This window comes from Terrapene carolina, unplaced genomic scaffold (assembly GCF_002925995.2).
Source record: "Terrapene carolina triunguis isolate 2854851 unplaced genomic scaffold, T_m_triunguis-2.0 Scaffold42, whole genome shotgun sequence".
In the NCBI taxonomy this organism is placed as follows: domain Eukaryota; kingdom Metazoa; phylum Chordata; order Testudines; family Emydidae; genus Terrapene; species Terrapene triunguis.
The window spans coordinates 48,935,703-48,961,085 of NW_020664393.1; the positions used below are offsets into that span (position 1 = coordinate 48,935,703).

Genomic DNA, 25,383 nt, shown 5'->3' on the forward strand with positions numbered 1-25,383 from the left:
TGAAAAGTGTTAAAATAAATACTAAATTTTTTTAAATCCTTCACTAACGATACATTTCTTTCTGAGTTACCACAAGTTTTCGATGTTCACCTTTCTTCCTCTCCTGGAATTGACACCTCCTCATCTATTATTGGGAGTGGACTACATCCACCCTGATTGAATTGGCCCTGTCAACACTGGTTCTCCACTTGGCGAAGTAACTCCCTTCTCTCCGTGTGTCAGTATATAATGCCTGTATCTGTAACTTTCACTCTATGCATCTGAAGAAGTGAGGTTTTTACCCATGAAAGCTTATGCCCAAATAAATCTGTTAGTCTTTAAGGTGCCACCAGACTCCTTGTAGTTTTCTTCCTCTGCCCTTCCCACTTCCCACCTTTTGTTATGTCTCAATTGTTGAAATTGGGTGACATGTTTTTTGGGACAGGGCCCACATCTTAATTTGTGAAGTAGAGCTTTGGCATTCTCAGAAAATGAGAGACTCCCCTGACTGAAGATAAGCTGCCAGACTCCATCCCCTCCACATAGTATTTTTTGTTAGAGCGATGCGCCTGACAGTTTACAGTTAATCTTGATATTGTTTCAAAGTTCAGCCAGGCACAGCTTTTCAAGATAAAGCAATACAATATAAAAACATAATTGAGATTAATATCTTGATCTAGCAATATTAACCTATTAAAGTCAAAACTGTAGCTGAAAATTAAATCTCTCGTAATCCCTGTCTCTGTTAACAGCCAATGTCACTGAACACTGTTCAGAGGAGAGTAGGTGGCACATCAGAAGTATACATTTGAAAGCTCAGTTTTAAACTGACAACAGGCCTCACCATAGTAGAGTGGGGTTAAGTTCAATACATTGTAAAAACTTACCCTATGTGGGCATGTTTGACCATCGCCCTAGCCAGTGTTCAACACAAACTTCTGTTCCAAGCTCATATGAAAAAGTTAAAGGGGAAAACAGTTACTTTTGTGTGTGTTATATGGGTGTTATATAACATCTATGTGCATGAATTTGTAACAATGTGTTTCTGTAAAATTCAGGTTCTTAAGGAAAATTTGTGTGTCCAGTAGTTTAATACCAGTCCAGTACAAGGTAATAATAGAGGACCAACTAAAGTAATGCTGTAATAGAGCAATTAAAATGCATTTGTCTATGTAGGTGAGTGTGTGAGGGCCCGCGATTTTTCTCAACTTCTACGCTCATGATGCCTCCTGTCTGCTGCTGTGCTCGTCAGGCAGGTCTTTGGTGACTTAGCCCTCCGGCCGAGTCACACACAGTCAGTATGCAAAACAAACAAACCCCTTTTGGGGTACAGAGTCCAAAATGTCTTGCAGCCCTCTCTGGGCTCAGTCTTCTAACAGTCCAATAGGGTCCATCACGGTACCCTCTCCACTGGCGTCAACCTGCAGCTATCCCTGGGCTCAGGCTCTTAATTTGTCCAACGGGGCCTATCGCAGTACACCCCCCACCCACCTCCAGTTGGTACGTCTTCCTGTAGCCCTCCCGGGACTCATTCTTCAGTCTGACCAACAGGGACTATCTCAGTACCCTAGCTGGCCAGTTTGCATGTGATAGTGCAATGCCCCCTGGGCTTTCTCCCTGGAGACTCTTCGCCTGTCCTTTAGTCCTCTGACCCCAGCTCTCCGGCTGGGTCAGGCTCAACTCCCTTCGGGGGTGGGGGCGGTGTAACAGTTCCACATACGGTGCCTTTCCTGGGTCTGTCTCAACTCCCTTTTCTCAAGGCGTAGCCCAGTGATTCTCAAACTTTGGAATTGGTGACCCCTTTCACATAGCAAGCTTCTGAGTGTTACCCCCCCCTTATAAGTTAAAAACTCTTTTAAATATATTTAACACCATTATAAATGCTGGAGGCAAAGCGGGGTTTGGGGTGGAGGCTGACAGCTTGCGACCCCGCCGTGAAGTAACCATGCGACCACCAGATGGGTCCCAACCCCCAGTTTGAGAACCACTGATGTAGCCACTTCTCCAGTGGCTGTTTGGGAGGGAAGACCTGGGCCTACCCACTATTCCGGGCCCCAAGCCAGGGACCATCTAAATAGCAATCATGTCTCTCTAACTGTATTTCCCTTGGCCACTTCCCTACAGCCCTTGTCTTCTTTGCGTCCCAGCAGCCAGCCAAGAACATCTTCCTTTCTCCCTGGCCCCTGCCAGCAGCTGCTCTGTCCTGCCTTTCAGCTTCTATAGCCAGCCAGGAGCACCTCTTACTCTCCCAGTCCCTGCCAGCTGACTGAACTCACTTTGGCTCTGCAGCTCTTTTTATCCCAGCCTACTGGGCTTTGATTGGCTGCTTCCTGCAACCTCTTTCCTGATTAGCTGTGTTCCACGCAGCCTCTCTATGCAGCTTAGAGGATCTTTTCCACTGCCCTTTTCCTGAGGGGAGTGAGGCAGGACCTTGAGGCCTCCAGCAGAGGCTTCTGGGCCTAGTCCATCCCATCACAGTCTCTATGAAGTTTTCATTTTGTATTAAATTTTCAATCATATTTTCCTTTCAGGTCTGGTCAGTTTTATTTTTTTGTAAATGGGACTCTACCTTTAACTATGTATAAAATTGGAAGTGGCAGGACAAAATATCCTGGCCCCAATTCAGGAGTGCATCCCTTTTCAGGAAGAGTGCTCAATATGCTTAAAAGCTTGCCTAAACTGGACCCCATGAGAGTAACATTGCATTTAAAAAGGCTTGTTTTCAGAAGATGAAAGAATAGAAAATGGCTAGACTTCAGGAGACAGTTGCACAATGGCATTATACAAACATACATGTGCAAGATGAGCAACTGACAGAAGAAGATGCACTAATAATCCATAAAGATGACTGTTACAGGTCTGAATTTTCTCTACTTTTAGGAAAATATTATGCCAAATGGACAAATACAGAATTTCCTCTACCTCTTCTTTTTTTTTATCTGCAGCTGATCTCCTTAAGTAGATGGAAGGATATATTTAGATCCAGTCAAGCAACCTCTCTGAGTGCCCAGCCACTGCACTATAGAGTGATTCTCTCTCACCCAATTAATATTTTAATTATTTAATTAAAGTGGAACAGCTTCAGCAAGAGAGATTGAGACCCACACCAGAGTATCACTTCCAGTGGCTAGGGAACTCATCATACAGGTAGGGACCCTCTTTTCACATCACTTCTCATCAGGGAAAGCAATTGAAGAATTGAACGGGGGTCTCTCATATTCTGAGTGAGTACGTAACCACTGGGCTAAAGGTTATAAGTGAGGTCCTCTTCCCTCCCCCATTTTGTGTGCCATTAAGCAGCCTCTAAGAACGCCTACTGGGTCAGATCCTGCAGGCAAGATAGATGCTCCCCAGGTTTATGGATCATTCTGGGGCTTAGCAATGAGACAGGTGTTTGGAGGCCTAGAGTGAAGCAGCATGCCCAGAAGCAGAAACTTAGGCACCTAGATAACTTTTACAGCAAAACTTTAGGATCTGAGCAAGTTTTCACACCTGCAGGGTTAGGCAGCAGCCAAGCAAAGTTTTTGTGGATCGCAGTAGCTCCTAAAACTGAGACGTGGGTCCCTTTTTGGATCTGGCTCTAAATGAGTTGTATAGGAGCCCATTATTTCCCCCTCTGAACTTTTTGTTACAAATGTATTAAGAACCGTCGATGACAGTTGACATGTTAATGCTTCATGAGGTCACATAAATCAGTGATTATCAACCAGAGGTATGTGTACCCCTGGGGGTATGCAGAGGTCTTCCGGCGGGTACATCAACTCATCTTGATATTTGCCTAGTAGGTACATAAAAAACACTAGCAAATTCAGTACAAACTAAAATTTCATACAGACAATGACTTGCTTATACTGCTTTATATACTATACACTGAAATTTAAGTACAATATTTATATTCCAATTGATTTATTTTATAATTATATGGTAAAAATGAGAAGGTAAGCAATTTTTCAGTAATAGTGTTCTGTGACACGTTTGTATTTTTATATCTGATTTGGTAAGCAAGTAGTTTTTAAGTGAGGTGAAACTTGAGGGTACACAAGACAAATCAGACTCCTGAAGCGGGGGGGTACAGTAGTCTGGAAAGGTTGAGAGAGACTGACATAAATCACATAATATGGATTTCTCTTACTAAAAGAAGCCTGAGGAAGTTAGGTGCTCAAATCCAATTGGAGTTTTGATGGGATATGGGCACCTTTAATTCTTTTACTAGAGAATACTGGGGGATATTTGCTTGGCATCTTATGTGGCCAACAACAAAACTTCCTTGGAGTTCCTATAAATGATAGATGAAGATTCTTTAACACAAAGTCCTGCACCCAACAAAGGATAACTCAATATTGGACCTCATTCTGGTGGACAAAGAGTTAATTACAGATTGTTGGTAAATTGCATAGTCAATTGCTTGACCACACTTTGGTTTGTTATAAAATATACTCAAGAGACCAAATAACCAACATCAGTCAGCTTTATTGCTATAAGCCAATAATAATATACTACAGGGAAAAGGTTCTGTGTGATGCCTGTCTCTGGGAAGCCCTCTTGTGCAGGGATGTTACATTCACGTTAGGCGTAAGATGTGCTCCCAAAGTTATACATTTCAGTTGGTATTATTTATATGATGATTTCACAATTTACACATCTCTTTACACATCGCTAAAATCCAACCCATAATTTTGTCCCAATTCCCTAACCTATTGTTCTGTTCCTTCCTATCTTTGTTTTGGATTAGCATTCCAGGTATGGTCCATGAAGGTACTTCCCTAGTTTGTATTAAGACATAAAATGAATGTGTCTTGATTTTTGACAAGTTTCCTGTCTGCTTATATATATGCTTACTTCGGCAAATGCAAAGAGTTATGAGATACCTATCATAAGTGAATAGGATTATGATATAAGCCAGTTTATGCTATATTACTGTTACAATATTTGTGCTTAATGCATACGCATACTAATACATGTACATGTGGTGTGGACAGTACATGTTATTAATATGACATATAATATGCTAGCCAGCATACATACTCATTGCTGACCTAAAAATTAGCACTTTTCATGGTATCAGTGATCATGATCTGGTTACATGTGCTTTGTGGGGGCACCAACCAATAATGTGTATATTTGGATCTTCAAAGGGTCAGTTTTCAAAAGTTTAAAACAGTTGTAAGCATAACTGACTGGGAACATAAATTTAAGTGGGAAGTGTCAGTGGAGGTGGTAGATTCACTGTTATTTGGAGCCTTGAAGAAAGATTAAATATTTTTCTGAAAGGTATGTTTGAAGTCAGTTTCTGGAAGAAGTTCTGCAGGTTCAGGGTGTCAGGCTAGCTAGTCATGGTGATGCCATCTGGCCTTGGAATCTGTGAGTCTATGAATCTCCTTATTGTTAATCTCCTTCCTTCATAGACCTTGGGGAGAACAGGTTTGCTTACATTGTCTTCAACTTGCTCATAACACTGTTGCTCTGTATTTGATAATGATTATAATCTAATCTCATGCAGCAGGGCTTCAATTGGTCATCTGCAGGGGGTCAGGAAGGAATTTCCCCCCAAAATAAGTTATCATGGGTAAAGGGGTCATCTTCCTCTGAAGCATCAGAGATCTGCCACAACTAGATACAGGTTACTAGTTAGGGTGGACTGGCGCTCAGATTTGGTACAAAATTCTCTGTCTTAGATGACTGGCTAGTGTGTCTTCCTCAGCTGGCTAGCGTGTAACTGATCACAAGGCTTGGATCACAAGAATTTCCCCAAAGTCAGTTTGGCAGGAACCTTGAAGACTTTTCATTGTCCTTTGCAGCCTGGGGTGTGATTTGCCTTTAGGGTCATCTGAGCATATCTCATCTAATCAGTTCTCTGTCATGGCTTTGGTGGCACCTTGGTCTCTCTTATTCACTGCCTGTGGCACACATTAGTTTAGTCTCCTGAGGACTAAAATGCTTTGGTTTAATTGAATTTGTTGGGCTCAACATACGGTATTTGGATGGAATTTAATAGTGTGAGGTATGCAGAAGGTCAGACAAGATGATCTAAAGGTCCTTTCTGGCCTTAAACTCTATAAAACTATGAAAATCCTAGCCCCAGATACTTGCATCATACTCAAATACTTTATACCATACAGTCTAATATGATTTAAAGGACTTGTGTAAAATAGATGGTTCTTTGAAAGAAAGCTTAAGTGTCAAAACTTTTGTGTGTCTGGAATGCATTTATTAGAAATGCTCCATAGTGTGTGGTTTTTGGTTTGGGTTTTTTGGTCACAAATAAAATGACACATATACCAAATGGGCTGGGTAGGTGATTTTAAAGAAAAGTGAAATGCATAGTGAGACCTCCTGATGCAGTCTTCGTTTAGCCTTTTCACAAGTTACTTTCCTAATATAATTTTGCATTGGATTTTAATATAATTTACAGATTATTTTGCTCTGAAATATCATGAGTAATCACGTGAAATCAATTCCAGTTTGTGAAAACCATTGTTCTAAAGGGACATTTAAAGAATACACATTGAAGATCATGTAATATATCAAACACTTTATTACTCATGTTTGTTATTTACAGTATTTACATATTGCACGTTAGTTGGAATGTTTACACATTGAACAGAAAACCAGTGGCAGATTGTGTGTGTGTGTGCGCGCACGCAAAATTCACACTCCTTTGTCTTGAGAAAACTTGTTCACTTGGAATTGTGTTTTGTATTTGTCATGCAATTTGTAATTTGCACTCCAAGGGTACAATGTGACCCCTCCAACACTGAAATTTTTAAATGTTTGTTTTATCCAAACTCTCTTTTAATTGCATAAGCATGAAGAATATCAAGTGAAAACCACTGCTGTGGAGTAGATTCATTAAGAGTTCAGGGTATATAAACATAAACATCCCTCCAAGTCTCAGAATTCAGCAACAGAACATTAATTTCTTGGTGAAGGGTACATGTTCATGTAATTTTTGGCAGCACTACACATCAAATGTGGAGTGTACTTTTAAGTATGGAGCAGTAAGTACTATTGGCAGTTATACTACTGTAAAGGATGTAGATCTGCAAACTGTTGAAAACATACAAAACACGTTAAAAGAATTATGAGAAATTGTCAGTCTGCAAAAATAAATCCTCTTGTTCACAATGGAATATGTTATAAAGGTATTAAGTTCTATTTCCCTGTTGGTTTCCAAGGCACTTCTCCTGGTTCTTGGTGTTTCTTTTCTGTATGGTAGTATCTGTTGTGTTTAAAAAAAAAAAAAAATAATAATAATAATTAGTTGCCTTTTATCATTTTCATATTTTAATTCAGCTGTTTAAAATGCATTTGGCAGGTTGAATAGAGTTAGTAAATAAAGATTTTTGTAACAACTGTCTCTGGAAAATCTGGTAGTGCATTTCTGATCTCCTGTTCTGTTCATATTGCACTACTCGCTAAAGAAACCTAACAGATTAGTGTTTTGGAAAAGCATCCTCCTTTGTGCTATTCCTATCTCTTTGATGCTCTATGGCTGGAAAACAGGTTTTGAAAATTACAAAATTCCACTATTTTAAATATGTAATACTTTAAGCTTAGTTTTTTAGAATTAATCCGTTTCTAAATGCAGTAGTGAAGTCAAAATCTGAGTACATATCAACAATGCTATTAACATTCTGTCATTTTTGTAGTCTTAAAATCTCACTACCAATATAGTTTTGGCATAAGGTCTGCCCACATAGATCCAATGGCAAGATCAGGATTGAGGAGCCCAGGCATGCTCCCACTGAGGCAAAAACTAACAGTAAAATTATTTAAGTACAGCAGAAGCAGGAAGCCTGCCAGTCAGGCAGTGGGACCACTAGTCACCAGAGATGGTAAAGGAGCACTCAATACAAGGCCATTGCAGAGAAGCTAAATTAACTCTTTGCATCAATCTTCACTGCAGCGAATGTAGGGGGAGATACCCAAAAAGAATAGCTCTGGTGTGCGTAACAAATCTGAAGTACCGTCCCAAATTGTGGCAGCAGGAAAGGATTTAGAACAAATTGATCAACTAAACAGTAAGTCACCAGGACCAGATGGTATTCACCCAAGAGTTCTGAAGGAACTCAAATATGAAATTGCAGAACTAGTAACAAGTATGTAACCTATTACTGATATCAGCCTTTGTGCCAGATGACTGGATGGTGGCTAATGTAATGCTGGGCACCAGAGGAGATTCTGGAAATGACAAGCCAGTAAGCCTAACTTCTGTATCAAGCAAACTAGTAGAAACTATAGTAAAGAACAGAATTATCAGACACAGATAAATATGATTTGTTGCGGAAGAGTCATCACAGCTTTTGTAAAGGGAAGTGATGCCTCACCAATCTATTAGAATTATTTGAGGGAATCAACAAGCATGTGGATAAGCATGATCTAGTTTATAGTGTGCTTGGATTTTCAGAAAGCCTTTGCCAAGATCTTTCAGGCTTTTAAAGAAATTTAAAGTAGCCATGGGATAAGAGGGAAGCTCCTCACGTGGATCAGTAACTGATTGAAAAATACGAAAGAAAGGGTAGAAATAAATGGTCAGTTTTCACAAAAGAGAGAGGTGAACAGCAGGTTCCCCCAGAGTTCTGTAGTGCAGCTGTGCTGTTCATCATAGCCATTAATGATCTGGAAAAGGGATGAACAGTGAAATAGCGAAGTTTGCAGACTATACAAAATATTCAAGATTAAGTCCAAAGCAGATGGCGAGAAGTTAGAGGGATCTCACAAAATTGGGTGACTGAGCAACAAAATGGCATCCATTGATTGAAATTCAATGTTGATAAATGCAAAGTAGTGCACACTGGAAAAAATATTCCCCACTGTACATATACAGTGATAGGTTCTAAATTAGCTATTTCCAGCCAAGAAAGAGATTTTGGAGTCAAGGTGGATAGTTCTCTGAAAACTTCTGCTCAATGCTTAGCGGCAGTCAAAAAGGTTAACAGAACTATTGGGAAAGGCATAGAAAATAAGACAGAAAATATCCTAATGCCACTATATAAATCCATTGTATGCCCACACCTTGAATGAGTGCATTTCTGGTCATCCTGTTTCAAAAAAAGGTATATTAGAATTGGAAAAGATACAGAAGGGCAACAGAGATGATCAAGGGTATGGAACAGCTTCCATACGAGGAGATAACCCCATGTTCAGAGTGACCCAAAACCTCTGACTACCAAAACCCAGGAGTGGAATACAGAGGTGGATCACTCCCTAATTGCCCTATTCTGTTACACTCCCCCTGAAGCTCTAGTATGGGCCACTGTCAGAGATAGGATACTGGTCAAGATGGATCATTGGGCTAGTGTGGCAGCTCTTACGTTCTTATGATTAGGAGTTTTTTCACTCCGTTCAAAGGAAAGATCTGGAGAGATGACAGCAAAAAATTTAGTATTGTGTTTTGAAACCCAGTCTTGCCAGTATAGTCTGACTACAGTGGGACAACTCAAGTAGGAATTGTAACAGTGGGCCTTTTATTTGCTGGAAATCTGTGGCTTTTTCAGCAAATTTCACAATGTTAGTATTAGCCCTTCTCTGAACAGCTCCAGGGAAATAATGGCTAGTATTGAATCATACTGAATCGTGTTAGCTGAATAAAGTAGGTATTACCTTATGGGCTAGAAATGTTAAGTCAAAAGTAGTTGAGATATGGAAGCTTATCAAAACACATTTATCTATGAGCAGTATTCATTCACCATCAGATTTAAAGTTGTAATTATGCATAGCATTGTAAAGATTAAAAATACTGTCACTGTGAAGTTTAGCATTATCTCCATTATGCAGCTTTGCAGGCAAAGCAACACTATACATTTTAGTGGATATTTTAATGGATATTACAAAATGAGAAGATGTTAAATTCCTTTACATTTGTCCATGTTCTCTTAAGTCATTTTTATGTCTAATTTTAAGGGTCTAATATTTTAAGGCTTGTCTACACACAAACCAGGACCAAAATAACTAAATTAGTTTTAATTCACATCTTTTCATTATATTGGTGCAAGTCTGTGTTGACACACTTATTTTCAGTTGACTATCCTATTTTGATGTTAAACTCAAGCCAGTAAAAAATTAACTTTGCATCAAAATAGCAGGATTGTAAACTTTTTGCAGCAGGGGCTGTCTTGTTCAGCATTTGTACACAAGGGAGTTTTGGTCCTTGATTGGGATTTTTAGGTGCGACAGACCCCGGTCGTTGGCGGGTAGGATCGAACTGGGGACCTTAGGGCATGGAGCTTAGTGCATGAGCCAACTGGCTGTTAGCTAATGCTGTAGAGCAGACTCATTTTAGCTCTCTAAGTGGTCTCGGTGCCACTAGTTGGGACAGAACACCACACCCAGAAGTTGTGTGGGTTATACTACCACAATACAAATAATTAATAAAACCCAATTTAGTTACTTTAGTTTCACTTTGTGTGTAGACAGGCCCTTAATTACAGAAGAAACTGACTGCTGTAATTGAATGTGGCTTTTTCATACTTATTTATTTTCAGTGACTCATATTCAATAAATATTTTTTAGCTGAAAATGCATGCTGCTTCTAAACCCCAAAGTGATTATTTGGGGGGGTGGAGGGGGAAGAGGTGCGGTTAAATTTTTTTTTTCTAAGCATGAAAAAACTTTAATAAAATAGAGGGGTTTTGCAGTGAGAACTCGGACAGTGGAATTTAAAATGTTTAATTTGGCATATAAATCGCTAATCAGGAATTTGTGCTTTGCTAAGTTTGAAAAATAGGAAATAGTGTATAGCACACTTACTAATTTAAGTGTGTGTTGTGACAGATATGCCATATCCTTGGGAGACCTTAGTGAATTAAGTTTAGGTATGTTGGGGTCCATTGTATTAAATGCAAATATATTCTTATGGGCTGGGGTTGCATGTAAGCTCTCTAAGGGGAAAAGTGTGATGTGAGGCCTGGGATTTCAAAGAACTATACTGAAAATGTGCCAGACAAAAATGAACTGTGGGATAAATGTAAAGTGGATTTCCTGGAGAATACCTAAAGCAAGGTTAGTGCAAATTCCTCATCTCTGGTTATGCAAAAACCTATCCTTTTTTGAAGCTACACCCTGAGGAGTGGGTCATTGTCTGCTGATTACCTGTTTCTGGAGACTGGAGATCAAAGGTCTTAACAGTATAAAGAAACGGCTGAACTGCCCACCCTGGGTTCAGGTTCTGAATCTGAGGCAGTTACGAACTTGTAACAGGGAGAACCCAGTTGTGGGTTTTGAAGGACTGACATCTATCAGAGCCTGAGGTTTGAGTGGGGGTGACCTCTGGTAAACTTTTTAGCATGTGTGTTGGGTTTTTGGTGGTTTGTTTGTTTGTTTTTGTTTTCTCTGTAGTGCTTTCACCTTAAGTGTGCTTGCTTAGAAAGAGCTGTGTGGTAAGTTATAATTGCGGGCAATATGCTGGGCATAGCCTCTGGAGAGAAAGCAAAGCACAGATGCTAGCCTTTTAAGCAGTTTGGCTTCCTGGGGATATCATAGTTTAGGAAGGGAACTGCAGCTTTAAAGAACTCCTGGTCAGGAAAGAGTGAGACACAGCTCTCTGCCCAAGAGACATGACTGCTAGGAGCCGGAAACCTTTAAGTGGGTGCCCTTAATGGACAGCAGGAGGGGGAAATAGGTGCAGCTTCCTTGAAACTGATAGGTGTAGAGTGGGGTTTTCAGACTTACATGTGTGTTTTTCTGGATATCTTATTAGACCTAGAGGATTTCAGATGCTCTATGCTGAGGCACATCACGCTTTCATTCCTGTTTCCCCTACCTTTTCAGAAACCCACTTAAGGGACCAAAGATTGGCTAGTACCTTTACCTTATGTCATAATGCTACAAAATTCCCACATCTTTGAAATTTTGAACTAGTCTTCTGCAAGCAACTAAATACCTCAACTTTGCTATAGACTAGGACTCAGCTAAGAGAACACTTACAACTTCTGTACACTTACAGCGCTCAGTGAAGATGCTTTTTCCACTGATGAGAGAGTTTCTCCCATTGATTTTAGGTACTTCACCTCTTTGAGAGGCAGTAGCTATGTCGACTGGAGAAGCCCTCCTGCTGACATAGCGCTGTCTACACCGAGAGTTCAGTTGGAATTACTGTCACTCAGGGGTGTGGATTTTCCACACCCCTGAGTGACAGTTATACTGACATAAATTTGTAAGGTAGACCAGAGTTCAATCTCTCATTCTGCTGGAGACCCTGAATGCCATTTGACTGCAAAATCAAATAGGCATGCTGGCACTACCACTTTCATTTCATCCTATTTTATTTCCTTTTATATTACAAGACACTAGATTCAACATGATAGTTAAGATTTAAGAAGCACAAAAATCAAAAAATTTAAAGTTATGCTGCCATAGCATCCCATTATCCATCCAGCATGACTGACTACACAGAACCTGGTTCAGTGATGAGCTCTGACAGGTAAAATAGGATTGTGGACAATAGAAGGCCCCAGTCCAATCAGCCTGACAGCTGCTTGCACAGTCTGTAGAATCCTATGCCATTGTAGGAGTCCGACTGCAACAGTGGTCAAAAATCCTATTTTTTCCACTGGTGTGTGCCTAGGAAACTACTTTGAGAATCTAACCACAGTGGTTCACATCTTGGAGGTAACAAAGCGGTAATGTTATACATGGTATTAACCATGTATTGCCTAGTTAGTTGAGTGTCCAGTTCAAAGCTCTGGTGCTCACCTACGAAGTCTAAATCATCTGGGGCCTGTTACCTCAGCAGTTGTTTCCAAACAGCCCAGTTTGGTGGCTGTGTCCATGATACTGTATATGACAGATCAGGGTACACCTTGCAGAAATAGGTGTCATAGGTATCTTGGTAGAGGGCCCATGGCTGTAAAACAGTCTTACACTGAAGTTTATGCAAAACAGGGCTTGTGTGGGTAGACATGACCGACATTTAACTCCATTCAGTCTGAGTCTTTGAAAGAGGCTATGTGAGGGGAAGGCTGTGCTCTCATCAGTTGAAAGTATTTTCTAATACATTTTTGTAAGAACCCTAGTACTACTCTGATTTAGAAATTTTGCAAAATAATAACTAAAAACACTATATATAAGCATTGAATAGGGTCAGTTGCTATAGTATTTCAGTTTTCCAATTTGTGCATTTAAAAATCTCAAGTATTATGTTAAGTATCAGAGGGGTAGCCGTGTTAGTCTGAATCTGTAAAAAGCAACAGAGGGTCCTGTGGCACCTTTAAGACTAACAGAAGTATTGGGAGCATAAGCTTTCATGGGTAAGAACCTCACTTCTTCAGATGCAAGAAGTGAGGTTCTTACCCACGAAAGCTTATGCTCCCAATGCTTCTGTAAGTATTATGTTGCATTTCTAACAGCTCAGAATTGATAACTTTCATGAAGATAACCAAATGTTAACACATTAGATAACTTTTAATAACAATGTTTATCTTACACTCCTTGAGCTGTGCATCAAAAGAATACTTCTCTCATCACCCAGTTTTAAGATACTGCTAAGAAGAAGACTATATACCATCCTATGATGTTTATATACCTTATGATTTAAGGTCTATTCTTGCCCTACAGTGTATTGAACCTGCATCTTTAAGTAGGAAGTAGTGTTTCTCCTGCTATAAAATGATCTGATCTTTCTTTGAAAACTGATAGTTACTGTACCTCACTAGAAAAACTATTTCACTGACTGATCATGATAATTCCTTGATACACAGTATTAAAGTTATTTTTTCACCTTAGTTTACTACTCCTGGATTCACTAATAGTTGGGACTTTTGATTTTTCTAATTTAAAGATGTGTATCAATTGCATTACTACTCTTGCTATGTTGTACATTTCAAGCATTTTTATTTCTTTACAACTGCCATTTAAAAAAATCTTTAGTCGTATCAAGTAGCTGGCTGGAAAAAAATAAAGTTGTAGATAAAGAATGACTATAACCTTATTCTCCATTTTTGTAATAAATAATTGTTAATTATCTTTGCTTATGAAGATAATAGTTATAACAGCTAAGCCATTAAAATAAAAAATAAATTACAGAAGGGTGTAATATTCAGGGCTCATTGCACTGTGAAGTTCAGACGGTGTTAAAAAAATTCATTATGCTCTAAAAGGGAGATGGCTAATATGATATGCATGTTATGGTTTTACTACAGTCAAGTAGAAAAAGCAAGCTGTATATGAAATATTTCACAGGCCCCTGTGTCTGACGTGTGGCTCTGCCCCAGGGAATCGTATTTTTCACCCCCAAAGTAGGATCACGTTTGTGTGTGTGGAAATCCCTGACTGCATGTGCACATGGCTGCATGTGCACCTCTCAAGCCACATGCAAGCTCTGGAGCTGGATGGGAAACTCACAGGCACAAAGGAGTTGTACATAATGAAGAGCTAGAAATCCAGCCAAAAATTAAGCCTATTGATAACACTTAACGTCATGCTATTCTGCTTCATAATGAATAGCAATCAGACACTAGCCAAGATTTTCAAAAGTGTTTGGGGTGCCACAATTTTAAGATTCTTCACCTGACACCTTAAAGGGGCCTGATTTTCAGAGAATGGATGATGTACACTTTCTGATAATTGGGCCTTTTTAGGGTGCCTCAGTTTGGGCACCCAAAATCACTAGTCACTTCTGAAAATCTTGGCAACAGTCTCCAAGATTCACAAGGAAGGATAGACAGCCGTGGGGCAAGTGTCTAAGACAAACGGCTGAGCAAAGAACAAAGGAGAATATGTTCTCGTTGAGGATGTGGTTAAACCTTTTTGGCAACTGTAAATGAGCTCCTCCTGCTCGAGATTCATTTTTGTAGTTCTGTGTATCTGCTGGCAGAGAGGGATGTTAAGAATCTTTTGTTGAAACCTGAGAGCGCACAGCCTAACTTGTGCTGGGTTTGCTAGTGAATATCCACCTTTGTTCAAGACTGTATTATGCAGAAATTGTACATAATGTTATGTATTGTCACTGAGACAATTGTTTAAATGCTGTCTTTGTGTCTACTCATTTTATCTCCCTCTTGGAATCTGAAGCCTCTTGCCTACCTTGAAGTTGTGATAATCCCAAGCATGTTGTGAGTAGAAATCCAAAACAAATGTAACCTTTTTCCAAAATAATCTCAAAACATGGACATATGTCCATGCATCTCCAAAGAAAATAAGCAAAAAGCTAACTGCCAGCTTGCCAAACGGTCACTAGCGTTAATACATCCATAGCCTGCTGCCGGGAAGGGGTGAGTGAAATAAAAGTTGGAACTACTGAGCAAGACAGAAAATAACAAAAATAGGGATAATGAAACTTGCCTTTTCTTTTTAAAGCACTTTGAGATCTACTAATGAAAAGCACCAGATAATAATATAATAATCCCTAGTTCTTACTGTTTTGACTTGTATCAACAAAATACTCCAGACATGGAAATTGAAAATAATGTCATTTAATTAGTTTGGACCATGGGTATTTTCATGCTGAATCAGACCAGTGGTGGTTCTAGCAGTGTCCTGTCTCTGACAGGTGCCAGTATCAGATGCTTCAGAGGAATATGCAAGAAGCCCTGCACTTATGGAATAACCAGCCCACGTGGATAGTTTGTTTCTATCTCCCACTAGGTAGAGGTGCCCAAAAGCATGATTTAAAGATAACTAAGAACAGAACAATGCGGTCATATTAAACTTGTGGAATAAAAAGGTGTATTCATTATCCATAGAGGGATGTGAGTACATGCAGACAACTACTACCCACCACTGAGAATAACAGACCCTCTTTAAAATTGAAGAAAAATATATTGTACATGTCAAAGTTCTCCTGAATTTTCATAGTTTGACCTCTTATCCTCTGGCCCTAATTCAGGAAAGCATTGAGCATGAGTTGAAAGTTAAGCACATGCTTAAATGCTTTGCTAGAAAGAGCCCTCAAAGTGTATGGTTTATTAGTTTCCAAATATGTGATCACTGCCTATACACCACTACTTAAGTTAGCATGGCAATAATGAATGAGGAAAGGCAGCCATGTATCACTGTGTAATTTTATTAAGAATGCATCGATGAATTTTGTCTTCAATTTAGGGTGCAGTATAAAATAAGTGGCGGGGGAGGAGAGTTTAGACTATAAATTGTGAGGGGAAAATGAGCATACGTGAAACGTCTCAATGTGGCAAAATATTCCAAAGATCGATCACTCATTATAACTACTATGAATTTAGAGTCTAATTCCGCTCTCTTTTAGACTCATGTAAATCTGGAATAATTCCACATAAGTAACTGCTTTAGAGTGGTAGAACAAAGCAAAACTTTGTTCCTGATGTTCAATGTTTGTCTTAACTCTTGATTTACTAGTAGCTACTAAGATGACAGCAAAAGCAAGAAGTGTTTATTTTCTGTTATCTTGTATATAAGCTGTTTATTCATTAGAGATTGATTATAAGCTTAATTATCTTAAGTATATGATATGGGTTTTACAGTTTGGTACCTATATGTACTAAACTGGCATTATGTTGCAAAATTTTGAATATCTCTTAAAAGCACCCAGAAGGCTGGGTCCAGCAGAAATTATCCAGAGCCTGCACAGAGATGGGTTTGACTGACTTGTGTAAAGGAGCAAGAGAACTATTTTCTTCAGAACTCCTTCTGTGGAGGTGATGGGACATGATGACAGCCCCACCATGCTTTTCCACAGGAGGAGATATCTTACATGGAAAAGTTGAACTGTGCAGCAGTTTCAATGCATTCTCTATGGGGAAGAGTTTGTGAAGTGACAGGAAGAAAGGTCCTCTCTTGATCTTCCAAATTTGGTAGTGAAATCTATGAATCTTGAGACACCTGTGATGACACTCAGTCCTTCTTCCCACTAAAGCAAATAGCAGCATAATTTTTGAGTGATCAGTGACAACCCCGCAGAGGTTGTGCCTTATGGCCCATTCTCAGGAGAGTATGAGCCCCTGGCATTATGGATTTTCTAATAGAAACTCTCCAAGTTTGAGTGGACAGGTGCCCCTGAAAGAAGCTGCCCCTTGTCCCTTTTCACCCAGAAAACTCATAAAATGCCAATGGGAGGTGTTGATGCAGAGAGACTTTCAGGAAAAGGGGAAAAGAAACAATGCATTTTAGGATGTGCTCCCCCATCTATGCTTACTGGCAGGTATTTGTAGCAGTACCATTCCATCTGTTTTGCAGTAGAATGTATGGATGATAGGTGCCAACTTGCTCCCTGAATTGCACAATTCACTACTTTGGAACTGCAGAGTTCCCTTACCTAGAACAAGGAATTTACCTCACGTACCCAACATCAGTCTCACAAGTTTAAGTGCCATATGCAATAGGTTCTGTGATTTCACCCTTATCCAGGCAAGATCTGGATCATGGAGTTGCCACTGCATTACTAAGGGTAAATGAAGTTTTCAGAAAAGGGAGCACTTCTACAGCTATAGTACCCCAGGAACCTACAGATCTAATTTGTGGCTGGTTTAGTCTACTTGTAAAGCTATGTCTTGTATGAACAGAAAAATAGGGAAGAAAGTGAGAGAGACAAGAAACATGAGAAAAGACTTGGGCTTAATTTGAAGTCATAATTCTGACCTGCAACCTTCATTTAGTGACTTTATATATTACTTAAATATCCAGGGAAAACTAAAATATAGAATTTATTAAAAATTAAAAATTCTCATATAAATAAATCACATACAACTGTATTTTTGTCTCAGCTGACGGGGGACAGGACATGGACTAGTGTGCAAGATGTCAACTCCTAGAGGTATAGATAAAAAATTTTTGGGAGGACATTCTTCCTTTTGTGTGCACTGAAATTCCCATTCTCTCTAAAAAGAGTTAAGCAGGTGCATCAAGGAAAAATAATCCCTTGGAGCAGAAGTTGAACATAATGGAAATCCAAAGAAATCTGAGTAACATACAAATTGGGAGTACATGAGAACAATTATTCTAGAAATACCAATGACGTCTATGTTTAAAAAACTTACATATGTATAGTTATGTATATATTAAAATGTACCCAATAAATTTAAACCTGTGGATGTGAAAGGGCAGCCAGTGCCAATAAACACAATTGTACACTGAGTCAACTTGAAAAAAATCAGCTATGGCTGCTGTGTTTTGTTCTATAAAAGCAAATTCACTATCTGCTAACTGCATACTGCTATGAATAATTCACAGCTGATGTCTATGGGTCTTTATAATGCCTTCCAGTAGGGGGTACCCTTTATTTATGGCCAGTATTTTCCCAGATTAAGATAGTTATGTCAAGTGCTCTGAAAAGGGAATACCTTAGCCAAAGGAAGATTGTTTTTACACTCATGAATTTTTTATGTCCACAATGCAAAATCCACAGCTTTGCTATGCAGTAGAATGTTATTACCTCTATCAAAAAGCTTACCTTATCCTTCCATGCACATTGGACTTACTGCCAACCGAGTAAGAAGCCTGGCACATCTTTTATAGTCTGCCATGAAAAAGATCATAAATACAATAACTTAATGACACTGCTAAAGTCACAGATTTTGGTTTCAAAAAATAAAATAAAATTGATAGAGGTGCTGTGCAAACTATCATAATTAACTTTAATCATTCTTTGATTTAAAGACTTAGGTTATAACAGGGCAGACATTGGCCCCATATACATAAGAATTACCATTCAAATATTAGGTGCCTAATTTCTGTGCATTTTCTTTGCAAATTCTTTGGTTCTGTGCACAAACATCACAATTGTGCATGCAGACAGCCTGTGTGTATGAATATATGGCCAGTTATACATCTAACTAGCTATGGTGTGCACAAGTGTTGGATCTGAAGCTGCAATCATGGCATCTGATTGTGCAAATTAGGTGCCTGAAGTGGCACTGTCCCATCATTGAAATGCGGCTCTCTGTGAACTAATAATACCAAGATAAATAATAGTGCAGACCTCCATTGTCCTAGAACAATTGAAGAACAGAGCACTAGAGTCTTGGAGGCTCAGATCTTCAAAGGTATCTAACTCTTATTGAAATGAAGTTAGGGGTCTAAATATCTTTGAGTTCATAGAATTAAAAAAAAAGACTAGTTACATCTTATGTTTCCTCTGGCAGGATAGGATGGTTCCCTGCACTATATTCTTTAGATCTTTGCATAGTCTTGTTACACAGATAATGAGTGGTGGTGGTGTAATGAGTAAAACTGAAGCAGTCACGGTTGAAAATGATTCATACCTACGAAGTTCAGTCAAGTGATCTGTTTTGTGTACAGTGCAATCTGTGTGCAGTGCAGATGGAAAAGGAATTATTCAAAGATTGCTCACATGCTCAGTTAAAGACCTCCTGCAGTCCTAGAGCTAGCAGCCTGGGTTACAGTTCAAGTGTCAGTAGTTCTTGATATATAAAACCTGACCTTAAAAATCTATCCTACTACCAAACCGCAAAAAGCACTAGAAAATGTACTGGAGGAAATACTCTTGTACTGGCAGTGGGATAGGTCTTTTCCCTCTCTAAGGCAGCAAACCACAGGTGCTTTATTTTCTTGTTTCATTTGTCTTTATAATAGTAGGTAGCTGTAACCAGAAATCAGAATTATAAAAGCGGTACAGTACTCACATTACCACCTAAACCAAGCTAAGGCTATTATACACTGAAAATAAAAGCAGCGTACATATTTCAAGATTCCATGAGAAGTTCTCTGAAAGACATATTGATAAAGTGACATCTATGGTTGATTATCCATTATACTGTTGGTTATTATTTCACTAATGTTTAAGTAAGTCTTGTGCTTGTGAAAGGTGCCAGATTGTCAGCCCTAGAGCCCTCTACTCATAAGACAGGTTGAGTACAAACACCACCAGTGCCAACTCTCCGCTATTTCCCACCAATATGAAGCATCTGTGGGGAAAGAGCTAATTCAGTCTTTAAGCCCATTTGGTCTTTGGCTTCACTGCTGAATGTTCCAATTAGTGCTGAATATGATGTTGATTTTTGTGATCTGGTCCACTAGAAATTAGGTGGAGACCATCATCTTCTTTCAAATATACTACTAGATTATCCATATTTTAAATGGGAAGAAGGCTCACACTTCTTAATATATGTAATATTAAAATGTACAGATTGTTACAAATGGGGAAGAAAACCTTCCTAAAGCATAGAACTTTGAGTCAGGAAGTCTTGGTTCTATTTCCAGCTCCTCAACTGACCCACTAGGTGACCATGGACATATACGTTAAAGTGTGCCTCTCTTCTGAAAAAGGCTTTGGAAAAATAGCTTCTTCTTACACAACAGGTCTGCTCCCAGTTTGTATTCAGAATCTGCTGTGACAAAACAATAATTCCTGCTCATCTGTAGTCCTTTTTGCACTGCACTGTCAACACAGCTGAGACATTTGTTCATTCCTATCCATCAGTTGATTTGTTTATTAACTTCCAGTACAGTACACCTTTCTAACCTGCTGAAGGAAAGAGGGTTTCAAAGGTGCCATTGACGACATAATTGGACGACCATGAAGTTGCCAAAATGTAACATGCCATAATTTGTCTGTAGAGTATGTGTTATAAGTGATGATGCATGAAAAGGAAGTAGCCCCACTTGGCTTTCAGATCCCAGATTAAGTTTGCAGCACTAGCAATTAATTTTTTTCTGGTAAATTGAGTGCACTTGATTTGGAGACATGAAGAGACAATAAACCTGGAATCCTAGAAAGCAGTTTTAACAATCATTTTACACAGTATATCCACTGGAAATTCTGTGCCTCAATTTCCTCATCTCTAAAATGAGAATGATAATACTTACCTCACGGGCAGGAGGTGAAGATCTATTAATATCTATAAAGCACTCTGAACCCTTTAATTGAAAGGCACTGTACAGTTGCACAGTATTACCACTATTATCTCCTGTAGCCACCCCAATCAATAGCTTTCTGTTTTAAAAAAGTTAGCTTTGGTTTATGGCACTTACAAGCTGGGATGGTGCAGTCTCTTGTATTGTGATAAAGCCGATGAAAGTGTTTACTGCATTTTGGACTAAAATAGAGAGGACCTGAAATACAGAAAAAGAACAAGTCATGAGTCAATACAGCACAAAAGGCTTAGCAGAAGGGGAATGGGGCTTAGGTGGTATGTGTATGAAATAATGAATACAATGCAAAATTTAAATTTACCTGTTAAATGCTTTAAAAACTTGTCTTTCATCCTCAAATCTCTAGGAACTATTTCTGTTGGGGGGAAAAAAGTATTCATTATACTCCACTGCAAATGTGTTTGTCAAGGATGGTAGGGCTACCACAGGAGGTGCCAAAATTTTGCTCAGCTGAGACTCAAAATAACTGTTTACTAGGAGATTGAGAGTCATAAAGTGGAACAAGTTGTAGCTGCCTTTATCTTTCATATAGAGAGACTGCTAAAAAGAATGTGGAGCATTGCAATGCTGGGACCGATAGTGTCCAGCAGTCCCACAATCACATTAAAAATGAGAGTAATCATGAGTCACATTGTAGGGCTCTGTGGGCCACATTTTGGCTACCCCTTATCTAGGTGTATCACTTTAAGGTCACTAGTGTTTAGAAACTGTGCAGACTCTACCAATGGTAAAGGTTCAAAGACACACCCGGGAATGGTCTCTGGGCTACTCTGTGGTTGTCTATGCAACATTCTCCTACAAGCACCTGCACTGTTTTGTCACACAGGCAAGTGTTGACAAGCACTATCTGAAATAGCTATTGTGAACCTGAGATTTAATTGTTATATTTACAGGAAATCTAGAAATAGTCCTTGTTTTATCTCTAGCATTAAATAAAATTCACAGGAATATAAAAACAAATTACTTTTCCCCACTCTTGTGGTTTGCTTCACTGCATTTTGTGTTCAGCAGATGCCAAAATGAAACTGGTTTCCTGAAATCCATGTTAGCATCAACTCTTATTTGTGTCCTGTTGATTTACAGTTATCTTTGATCACTTTCAGTTACTAACTCTATGCCGACAGCTTAGTGTTGATTGCATATGATACTGTACTTTATTTATTTGACCATAAATGCCTAAATAGCCTTTTCATTCCCCTGGCACCTCTTATCACATTTAAAGCAGAGAACATTTCCACCCAGCTCTGATTCACTGGTGAGCTTAGACATTTCTCAAAAGTCATTCTTCATTTACTTCTAACTTTAGTCAGTCTGAGTAAAATTGACCATATCATATTTGACCTAATTGTGTCATGACGAGCATTAAAAGCTTACATGCTTCTCTCAGAAGTTTCCCATGGGACAGACGCGCTGGGAAAGTGATGCTAAGACTGAAATAAAGGAGGGCTCTAAGCAATAGTTTCTTTTCAGTGGCAGCAGCTTTGCTGGGAATAAATTCCATTATAATAACAATAATAATAAAACATCCCTTTCAGGAGTCAATGACACTGGTACCAGCTAGTCTGTTTCTGAAGTGGTTTTCTCATTGAGCCATATTCACCAGTACTCGCCAGATGCTTTAAACTGATTTGCTTATGCAGGACAGCCATAAACTCTTTTTAACCTCCTTGTTAAACTGGGTTTACAGCTGCTTTGCTTTGCTACAGTTGTACAGAGTAGTTGGTTACTCTGGCCCATTAAGCTTGTACCATATATTAAGAAAAAGGAACACGTTCTTATTGTACTTAGTTTATGGGGAACTGTTAGGTTGTTTTATTTAATATCTTCACTAACGATCTAGCTAAGAGACTAAAATCACATTTTAATGACAGTCATGACACCAAATTAGGAGCAGTTGTGAACACCATTGAGTACAAAGAAAAGATACACAGGGGTCTAGAGAGATCAAAAGAGATGGGTAGAAAATAACAAAATGAGATCCAGCTCGGGAAAGTGTAAACTGACATATCTAGTGAAAAATAATCCCAAACCTAGATACTCAAGGGAAGGGGAAAATTGAGAGGCAGTAATTCTGTTTAGGAGAGATGGTGAACTGCAAACTAGACATGAATTTACAGTGCAATAGGGAAGCAAGAAAGACCAATTCAATTTTGAGCTGCATGCATAGAAGCAGGACATCATGAAACTGGCATACAGTATAACCATGCCTTCTCTACATCAGTCTGATGTGACTGCATCTGGGATATTACATACCATTCTGAAAAACCTTATTACCAGAAACAATATTGACTGGAGATAGCTAGGAGAAAAGCAACTCAAATTATTAGAATGATGTAGGGACTGATTTAGAAGGAAAGAATTAAAATTTGCATGGGTTGACTCTGGTGGTGAGGGACAAATGATGAAATTGACAAATATTTGAAAGGTGCAAGCACCAAAAAGCTAAAGGGATGAATAAGGTTATCAAAAAGGGGAATGAGGCTGCCTAGCAGGAAAAACTTCTAGCTGTGAGATCTGTTAAGTTGTGGAATAGTCTCCCCAGGGGGATGGCAAGAAGGTCAAGTCCAGGGATGTTTAAAACTGTATAATCCACAAGACTCCAGGCCCTTGGACTAGATGACCTAGGGTAAGCAGGCCTTTTCATCCCTGATTTTTTTACCCCAGTCCATCTCACTGTTCTTCTTTATAAATATAGAGTGTATAAAGCCAAAGCTCATGCAGGTCTGGCTTTGAACTTAATGCATTTCTGAAGTACGTTAAACTGAAGTGAGAATGGAATTCTACTCTGTGATTTTCAAAGCCAGTTTCTTGTGTAGGAATCCTCTGTATTTTTGAAGCAAGTCTGCAGATCTCCTGAGGGGTTAGCACTTCCTATAAGAACTAGTATAGTGATGCCTGATTTCCCCTTCAAGGAGAGCAGTTGCCCGGAAAGGAGCAGACTTACCAGCTCTCTGCTCGTCCTGGTACTCTCCGTAATCAGCTACTTCTCTTCGGTCTAAAGTATAATCGTGGTTGGAGAAGTATTGCACCCCGTTGTCCTCTTCCATGTGGTGCCTTTTCAGTTCCTGAATAATCTCCATGATGAGATTGAAGAGGCTTTGCCTGTCTTTTAGGTCTATGGAGTCAGTTCTCTCTTTGCAATAACCTGCTGACAGCATTAAGAGCACCAGCCCCAGCAGCACAGGAGACTTCAGTCCGCTCATTGCAAGTCTGAACTGGAGGGTGAATGAGCAGAGGAAAAGAAATGATCCACTTTGGGGGGGACTCCTATTTCACTGAAAGAGAAAAATGGGGTGGGGGAAGGGAGAGTCACGGGGGTGAAATCAGAAATACTACAGGGGAAGAGCAAAGAGGCTACTTTGGATATTATGTAATCAGGGTGCCTTGTTTCCTCCCTCCCTCCCACTACCTCCTTAGATTTTAAAATGGACCAGATTCCCAACTGGTGTAAATTGGCGGAGCTCAAGTGAAGTCAGAGGATTTGCACCAGTTGAGGAGATGGCACAATCTGCCTTTTACTTGCCCTCCTGACAGCAGCAACTTTATTCTCGCCTGCAGTGCCGACTGGAGAGCCGCTCAGCCGCCCGAAAGCTACATGCTGCCTTCACGTTTTACACAGTCCAGCCAGTGCTGACGCCGAAGCGCGCAGCCCAGGGGGACTCGCGTTCCTCGCACCGATCCAGAGGACGGGCATTCTTAAACGTCACCGTAGCCTACACCGGTGGAGAGAGCGCGGCTGCTGCACGGAGGAGCGCACTCCTAGGACTCCCGTGGCCCTTCCTCTCCCGCCCCCCTTCTTATCTCCAGCGCAGCGGCAGAGGACAGTCCCTGAGTGCTGAAACACAGCAGAGTAAATCCCAGCCCACGAGGGGCCGACGGCGGACGGTTGTGTAAACAGACGCGCCTGTCTGCCCAGCGAGAGGCCGGGACCAGCCCGCTGCGGAAACTTTTCGAAAACTTGCACCTTAACACGCGCTCTGACTTCTAGAGCCAAACAGCGCGTTTACTGCCCAGCCATTCCAAGGTTTAAACCCCCGGCATGCGCAGTCACTGCTTCCCACTACGCTGCGGTACCAGCACGGCGCTGGGGACCCGCGGCCAGCGGGGAGGCACTGCCGAGAGGCAGCCTGCTCCCCAGGGGCTGCAAACGAGCGGCCACCAGCCCCACCGGAGGGCTGTGCTTGCTGCTCTCCCGGGCTTGGCGGAGCCTGGGGACCCAGCGCAGTCCGTCCCTCCTGCCCTAGGGAAGTCGAGAAGCTCCTGCACCAGGGGCAGTTTAACCGCAGGGGCCTGTGCACGAGTCTGCCCCGAGCCTCTGGCAGGGAAGACACGTGGGAGCCCAGCGGCTCTCGTCCCCCCCCCCCCACCCCGCTCCTATAGCGCCCGGACAGGGGAAGGAGCCAGCTTCCTCCATGCCTCCCCCGCCGGCAGCAGCCCCGCGACTGATCCCTGGCACGCCCGGCTCTCCGGGTCTGAACTTCGCGGGAAGCGCTTGGCCCCGCCAGCCCGGCACCGCCGTTACCTGTCTCTCCTTCCCCAGCGCCGGCCAGGTGCTGCCCTCACTCACGCCCCCCACGCAGGAGCAGCCCGCGGTCCCGGAGTTTC

General features: G+C 40.5%; 1 protein-coding gene across 1 annotated transcript; it reads right to left on the reverse strand.

Annotated features, from left to right (window-relative positions):
* Window positions 1-5,260: 5,260 nt before the first annotated feature.
* On the reverse strand, window positions 5,261-25,383 carry ALKAL2 (ALK and LTK ligand 2). Its single transcript, XM_024215809.2, has 6 exons — window positions 25,301-25,383; window positions 23,723-24,053; window positions 21,080-21,133; window positions 20,878-20,958; window positions 18,338-18,403; window positions 5,261-7,198 (listed from the first exon to the last, which is right to left on the reverse strand). Exons 2-5 carry the CDS (start codon window positions 23,979-23,981, stop codon window positions 18,339-18,341), a joined length of 459 nt encoding a protein of 152 aa, XP_024071577.1. The 5' UTR covers window positions 23,982-24,053; window positions 25,301-25,383; the 3' UTR covers window positions 5,261-7,198; window position 18,338.